The 7516-nt window shown below is 48.4% G+C and overlaps 1 protein-coding gene across 1 annotated transcript in view; it reads left to right on the top strand.

Moving 5' to 3' along the window:
* Nucleotides 1–1666: 1666 nt before the first annotated feature.
* The window catches only part of BID (BH3 interacting domain death agonist), a 12402-nt gene continuing 6552 nt past the window's right edge, over nucleotides 1667–7516 (top strand). The window contains exons 1-3 of the mRNA XM_015417173.1: nucleotides 1667–1773; nucleotides 2804–2868; nucleotides 6733–6946. Coding sequence (XP_015272659.1) covers nucleotides 2860–2868; nucleotides 6733–6946 — 223 coding nt within the window. The 5' untranslated portion in view covers nucleotides 1667–1773; nucleotides 2804–2859. The remainder of the gene's footprint in view (nucleotides 1774–2803; nucleotides 2869–6732; nucleotides 6947–7516) is intronic.

Raw genomic sequence — 7516 nt, 5'->3', positions numbered from 1 at the left:
TGTGGAGCTCCCCCCCCCCGTGAGTATCGTGGGTCCCCCTTCTTGTTGTTCTGAATTTCCTTTTCACAGAGAGATAAAATAATAGCTAGAGAAATGACACAACCAAGCGGGAGACTTGCCCTAAGCAAATATTATTGCGTAAAACTGTTATTTTTGTCTCTGCCAAGTAGAAGCTTTAAAGCAAAGGTGATTTCTGGTTTTCACGGGCTCCTGGACAGCTTGGGTAACGCTTTATTCATTTTGTGGGGGGGGTTCACGGAGGACTGGGAGGAGGCCAGCAAACAGAGAGAGTACCCCCATAGACCTTGGGAACATGTAGGAGGGGCCGTGGCTCAGTGGTAGAGCATCTGCTTGGCATGTAGAAGGTTCCAGGTTCAATCCCCAGCATTGCCAGTTAAAAGGATCAGGTAGTAGGTAATATGAAATATCTCTACCTGAGACCCTGGAGAGCCATTGTCAGCAATAGGGCCTTTGTTGGACCAAGGGGTCTGATTCAGTATAAGGCAGCTTCATGTGAGTTCGTGTGCGTGTTCATGTTTCCAGTTGTCAGGGGGTGTGTGCGTGGCTGTGTGTGTGTGGCTGTAGCTGGTTGAAAAGCTTCACGTGCTGCATGTAAATGGGTCAGCCGAGTGTGAGCTGAGGGCAAGTCCTAAAATCTCTTGCACCAAAGTAGGGTCTCAGAAACGTGCTCGCGCAGGGACCTAGTAAGCTTGAAGGCCAGGTGTCGCTGACCCAACTTGGCCCCCATACAAATCGAAGGTGAAGAGAGCAGTGTTTACTTTTCCTGGGTTCCTTGATGGGTCTCGGCAAGTGTCCAGCCACTGGTGACTGGCACAGAGGGTTGCCATCCTGAAGATCTCCCGGAATTACAGTTGATCTCCGGAAGAGAGTGATCAGTTCCCCTGGAGAAAATGGCTGCTTTGGAGGGTGGACTCTATGGCACTGTATCCCACTGAGGTCTCTGCTCTCTCCCCAACCCCCATTCCAGGCGCCGCCACCACCCAATCTCCAGGAATTTCTTAACTGACATCTGGCAACTCTACCACGCTAGACATGTGTAGGACCTTTGGAAACAAGTTTTGCTCCAAAATTTTGCATAACTGCTTTTCAGCATCTAAGAACTCTGTTGCCTCCTGCCTCCAATTTATTATAACCGATAATTATTAAGATGGGTAGCCGTATTACCGTCTGTAACCAGTAGAAAAGAGCAAGAGTCCAATCGTAGCTTAAAGACTAACGGTCAGTCAGTCAACCTTTATTGGCATAGAAAGACTAACAAAATATGTGGCAGGGTAGGAGCTTTCGTGAGTCACTGCTCAGTTCTTCAGACTCTTGAAAGCTGCCACAAATTTTGTTAGTCTTTAAGGTGCTACTGTACTCTGGCTCTTTTCTAAGACAATCATTAAGGAGTGATGCAAGTTTTATGCATCTTTAGGAACTACAGACCCCTTGACCGCCTTCTGTCTCGCTCCCGGCGCCTTCAAAGAAGGATGTGAGGGAGTTGGTTCAGCCCTGGCTTTAAAGTGAACTTGGCATGTCTGTCCTCACGCTCAGCATCTCCTTGGGATTCCTGCAGAGGGCACTCCAGATATTTTTAAAACCACAAACGCGGCCTTTCTGTGCACTCTTTGACTTCGTTGTGTATCTTTTCTTCCTTCTAGGCTTCTCTTTGGCTTCTGCTGCCGTGTGTGACCTGCCGAAAGGGAAGGACTCACCAGCACGGGAGTGCTTCAGCAACCTCCGTTCAAATAATTTAGCTTTATCCGATGTAAGGTGAGCAAACTGGATTTTGTCAGGCCCCGTCCGTGCCCTGTGTAAGCAAGGCCGGGCGACTGGGTGGGGGAATGCCTTGGTATCCCTGTGACCACCAGAGCGGGCGGTTCGTTTTCCCTTCTTGTACAGGCAGTTTGGAGCTGCAGTGGCTCAAGTTGTTAAGACGCTGAACTGCAGGCTGTGGAAGATCGGTAGTTCAGCAGTTCGAGACCTGAGTGTGCCGCATGACGGAGTGAGCTCCCGTCTCTAGTTCCAGCTCCTGCCAACCTAGCAGTTCGAAAGCAAGACATTGGTGTTTAGTCATGCCGGCCACATGACCACGGAAACGGAGATGAGCACCGCAACCCTAGAGTCGGACTTGACTGACTTTCGAGCAAGGGAAACTTCACAGGCAGTTTACTTCCTTACTGGTAGATTCAAATCCAGTAGCACCTTACGGCCAACAAGATTTTCACGGTGTGCGCTTTCGTGAATCAAAGCTCCCCATTGTCAGATATTTTTGTATCCGACAAAGGGACCTTTGACTCTCGAAAGTTCTCTCTCAAGTTGGCCTCTAAGGAGCTGCTGAGTTCAAATCCTGCTGTCCTGCTGCAGAACACCTGGCTGCCCTCTGAAACTTATTTCCATGGGTTCGTGTAGCCTAGAATTTGGGATGGGGCTTGAAGTGAGTGGCTCTTTCCCACAGTTAAGATCTTTCACAGCCTTATGACCTAAAATCTCTTTAACTGGAGATTCTGGGAACTGGCCCATTGTTCTTACGTGTGCAAAGCACTGGCTCTGCCACCACACTCTGTGCCTGAGCTTGTCTCTTGGTTGTGTTACTTATTTTCACGTCCTGAACAATAAGGTCTGAAAATCATCTTGCCAAGTGGTGGTTTTCCCAGGCAGGTCTGAGACATTGACAGCCTCTGAGCTTCTACCCGTGGTTATCACTTGGTGACCTTGGAGCCCACCAGTAAGGCTGAGGAAAAGAGAAACTGTCTGGGAGAAAGAGACACATGGATCTATTGATAATTCTCCTTTTTTGCAGGGAGAGGACCTCCGAGGATTAAGGATTAACCCAAGTGCCTTGTTTCAGCAGTCATAATGAATCAGGTGGGATTCCCAAACTGCTCTTGTGAACAATTATGTGCATTTGTCTCCTGAAGAAATAAGACTGGTGTGTGTTTGAAGGGGAGAGGAAAGGCTGTCTTCAGAGGCCTTTTGTAGAGACTCTCTCCTGCTCTCTCCCCTCCCTTCTTAAGCCTGGTCTTGTAGAAAGATCTTGTCCCCCGTGGGGCATGGGCACCTGCAGTCACTTCAGGGAGTTTCTTGGATATCTGAGTGACAGCCCAGACTGTTGGTGGTGGTTATATCCATCAAACTCTGTGAGGGGAGGAAGGTGATGCCGGGAGTCTGTGGGAACTTTCACCCTCACTTGCTGTTTCCAGCAGTGTAGGGGTTGTTGTCATGCTAAATGGAGAAGATTTCGATTGGGGGAGGGCTTTGCATCAGAGCTCAGTTTTGTGCCAAGAAGGCTGTATTATCCAGCATGCAAATTATTCACATTGAGCAAAGCTGCATACATGACTTGCACAGTGCTCTTCTTCCAGCCTCAAAAAGGGGCTAGGAAGAATAATGAAGTACTGAAATCCTACCTTCTGACTGCTAGGAATCTTTCTCCAGTCTCTCCCTAGTAGCCTTTACCAGGTATGAGGACCAGTGACCTTACACTGCTTGGTTTAAAAATGGAAGCATAGATTTCTCAGGAGTGCTCAGTACTGATTTCTAAACTGCATGACATGAGCAGATACGCAGCTCTAAAGGACTTTGTACACTTGAAGTGTTACATAAATGACGCATATCATAATAAAAAAGCTTGTTTTAGCTACGCTTCTGATGCAACGAGGCTCTGAGCCGTGACTGGGATGCTGCTGGAGAGAAAGCAAGGGAGAAGTGCAAATACATGCAAATTTGTTTAATTGGTTTAATCTGCATAGACTGCTGGATTCAGTTTTCACGTTGTGCACGAACTCTAGATTTTGTATATTGCCACGCTGTTCACACAGCCTTATTACATTTAATGTAACAGGAGACGTGTGGGTTATCATTTTTCTCTTTATCCAATCTCTTCTCTTCTTCTTCTCATCATTTTTCTCTTCCCCACACTTTAGGAGAATAAGGTGTTGTATGCCAGTACTTTATTTTGTGTCCTTCTTAGTATATAGGAAGAGTTATAGGAGAGCAAAGTTTGGCGTTTGCTTCCTTCTCCCCCGACCCCCCCCCAGTAGAACACTAATTCCCTGGCAAGTTCTGCATACAACTTCTAAATCGAGGTAATTCAGATTCTGCAATATGAAAAATGAGCATAACAGGTTATTCTGAAAATAGTTACTTCAGCTGCACCTGCAGACCTTAAGGGCCAGAAACTTGCTCTTTAATATAAGCTTTAAGTTCAGGGAACTGAATTCTGTGCAAGATACCACGTTCTGTGCTCCTGTGGGATCACAATATTGGTATAGCCTGGAGCAAAGCCTTTTAATGCAGTACTAGTCCCCTGCACATGGAGGGCTTCTTACCTACAGAGGTCTTCATAAATAACTGCATTCTGCCTCACTTCCCCTTTCTGCATTCCCTTCCCGCTCTTCAGTCACGTTATCATAGTACTCTTGTATCATAGTACTCTTGTCCTCGGCCAAGTCCCAGGAACGCCTCCAGGGTGCCAGACTATGGGCTGGCCAGGACAGCTCAGCTCCAAGGGTTTCTTCCTGGCCCCAGGCGGTGTGTTTGTGGCTCCCTCCCTCTTAGCAACACACAGTCAAGCTTTCGACAGGTTTGTTTGAGGCAACGGTACAACTGCAAAAGCGGGAGAGGGCAGGGTGGAACCCCACCCTCTCCTCCACCATGCCCCTGATTTAGGAGAAGAAAGCCAGTGTGCGGCTGCTAACCTGATGTCTGAAGCGGCGGTGGGGCTGGAGTTTAGAGGTGGTGGTTATACTGTGAGTGTCCCAGTACTTACGGTAGGCTAGAAATTGCCAGTAGCTTGAAAACTGGGAAGTGTTTGCTTTGATGATGATATTGTTATTAGTAGAAGTAGAGGTAGTAGTAGTAGTACTAATTTGGATTTGTATTCTGCCCTTGGTCAGGATCAAAATCACGCAGGTCCAAACATACTCTTCAAGAAAGGTTATGCTTTATTGGAATACTGTTCTGTAGCCAAGTAGTACAGTTACATTGTCAGGAATAACGATTGGTGCAAGGGACTCTACATATACTCTGATGCCTCATCTAGCTAAGCAAATGAAATCCAAGCACATGCACGGGAATTCTCCTGGCTAGACATTACATCATAAATGGGAGACTCGCCCCACCCCCCTGAGAGCAGAAATATTCACACCGATAGTGGAATTCAAGCCCTCCCTTCTCTTCAAGGTTACACTGATAGCACTGTCTGGCTGAGCCAGTTCACACGGGCAGAAGAGCGCCTCCCTTATGTTACCCACAGTAGCTAAGCAAAGCAAGCATGCGCGCATGCGCAAAGGTCGAGGGCGAAAGAAAACAAAGAAAGCATGGCAGCTAGCTGACACCCTCCCCTTAACGGGCTTAGGACGGGTTCCAACAATATAATACCATGAAATAAATACAATACAGTTAAAACCACGTTAAAACATGTAAAACATACAACTCTTATAAAAGGCCAGATGCCTCAGTGGTCGATAGTACTGGGAATAAGTTTCCCAGAGATCTGTACAATTTGAGATCTCAGGCTATAAAATAGGGGCCGACCCAAGCTGTAAATGGGGCTGACCCAAGGGGTCAGCCCCATTTACAGCCGCTGCCTCAACCAAAAGCCCGGGAATTGTAATAAATCCCACGGGGGCCCTGATCTTACTCAGGAGCTCATTCCACCAGGCAGGGGCCAGGGCTATACCAGCAAGCATGGGAATACTCTGTTTTCAACACACACACCCCTTCCAACTTGAAACTTAATTTTTCCCTGGAACAGATTTCTCAAAAAAAGGTAACTTTTAAATTCAAGTTACGATCTTTAGCCAAGAACACCGTCACTGCTGCAGCTTACTGATACTATTTATAAAGCACATCAACCGAAAAGTGTCCCCTAACTCGGTGTCATTTACTCAGGGATCCCCAGTGTGGTTCTCATGGGTGGCACAGTGCCTACCGCTGTGTTTCCCGATGCCTCCTTGCCGCTTTACCAAAGCAAATGACCAGTCCTGGATTCCCTCCACTTCACTGACCTAAGTTCAGGAGACTCCGGAAGGCATTGCTGGAGGGCATCTCCGGGGAGTGCCCATTTGGAAACCAGCTGCCTCCGTCACAGGAGGGTTCTTCACCTGGAACCCCTTAAAATCTTTTATTGAGCTGCCCAAGTTTTGTGATTGGTTCCTGCCCCCATGGCAGCCATTTAATGGTCGGGTATGTCCCTCCGTGCCCTGGCCCGGATGGCCCAGGCTAGCCCGATCTGATTTCCCTATTCGTGTAACTCAATTTTTTAAGTGTTGCTATTTTAACGTGGGCCCTCTGTATAAAGAAAGTTGAGAGAGAGACAGGGGGGGCGAGGTATTTTAACTGCTTTGTTGCTGAATCTTAACTGTCGGCATGGGACAGTAATATTGGGAGCCAGCCGGAACTCCGTTCCTGTGCGTTCCTGTCCAAAAATAGCCCTGGAGGTTTGTGTCATGCACTGAGGTCAGAGTGTGTCACCTCCAGATACGGATGTACGCAGATCCACTTCTGCTGACTGACCCTGAGAATTTCTAAGAGCGGTAACAGACCATTGTTGCGAAGGTGGCTCGTTCTAAAATACTTCCAAAACGGCCCTGATGAGTTTGCCTGAGCGATCCTTGCACCTCTTCCTATCCACCCATTTTTACTCCATTTGGTTCCAGAGTTCAGGACCCGTGCTGGCTGCCAGTTGTATGCGTGTGTGTTTTTCTTTTTTCTCTTTCTCTCCCCTAGGAATTTGGTGGCAATAGCTTGGTGGAGCACTCCGTCACTAGCGTCCTTTTGTACTCCTTTTTGGAAAACTGCCCCAACTGTACTTTCTTGCCTGAGCTCAAGGCTCTGGGGAACCAGCTGAAGTCTTCAAAGCCCTTGTATTATGAGGGATCTTTTGAAGGGGACCTGCAGACAGATGGCAACCGGCCTGGGCGATTCCAGGTCACAGAGCCAGGTAATGATGATTCTTAAACAGTGATGGTGGGATGCTGTCAAATGGAGGTCCCCAACTTGGTGATCGTGGGCTGTTGTGGTGCCCGCTGATGCCTTTTGTGGCTCCCACCGAGTGCTTTTAGAAAGTGGGCAGGACTCGGTGGGGCGTTTGCTCAGCAGGGCTTCTGATTGGCTGTGCAGATTTGAAAGCACCTTGTTAAACAGAACTTCTTCCCGATACGTTGAAGAGGTGCTATCAGATTTATATGTAAAGCCTCGCTCCCTGACATTTTGTGTTTTTGTCTGCCTCCTGCGACAGCCATTTTGTGGTTGGCTCCAGGTCCCGTGGAAGCCATTTTGTGGCTGTGACCACTGCCCTGCGTCAGAATTCCAGAGGTGCCCACAGGCACAAAAAGGCCGGGGAGTCCTGCTGTGGCAGCATGGGTCCGTTCAGCCGAGAAGTGCTGCTTCAGCCCTGGAGAGGCTGGCAATGGAGGGCCATGCTTGTCTCCTTGCCAGCTTTGGCGCTCCAAAGGCTGCCCTATCGGATTTTTGGTGTGCTTGTGATTTGCCGGGGGGGGGGGGGGGGGGG

The sequence above is a fragment of the Gekko japonicus genome, unplaced genomic scaffold (genome assembly GCF_001447785.1).
Source record: "Gekko japonicus isolate JY-2015 unplaced genomic scaffold, Gekko_japonicus_V1.1 scaffold1297, whole genome shotgun sequence".
Lineage (NCBI taxonomy): Eukaryota > Metazoa > Chordata > Lepidosauria > Squamata > Gekkonidae > Gekko > Gekko japonicus.
Note: the sequence above shows the minus strand (reverse complement) of the source record. Positions and strands in the feature narration are given on the sequence as shown.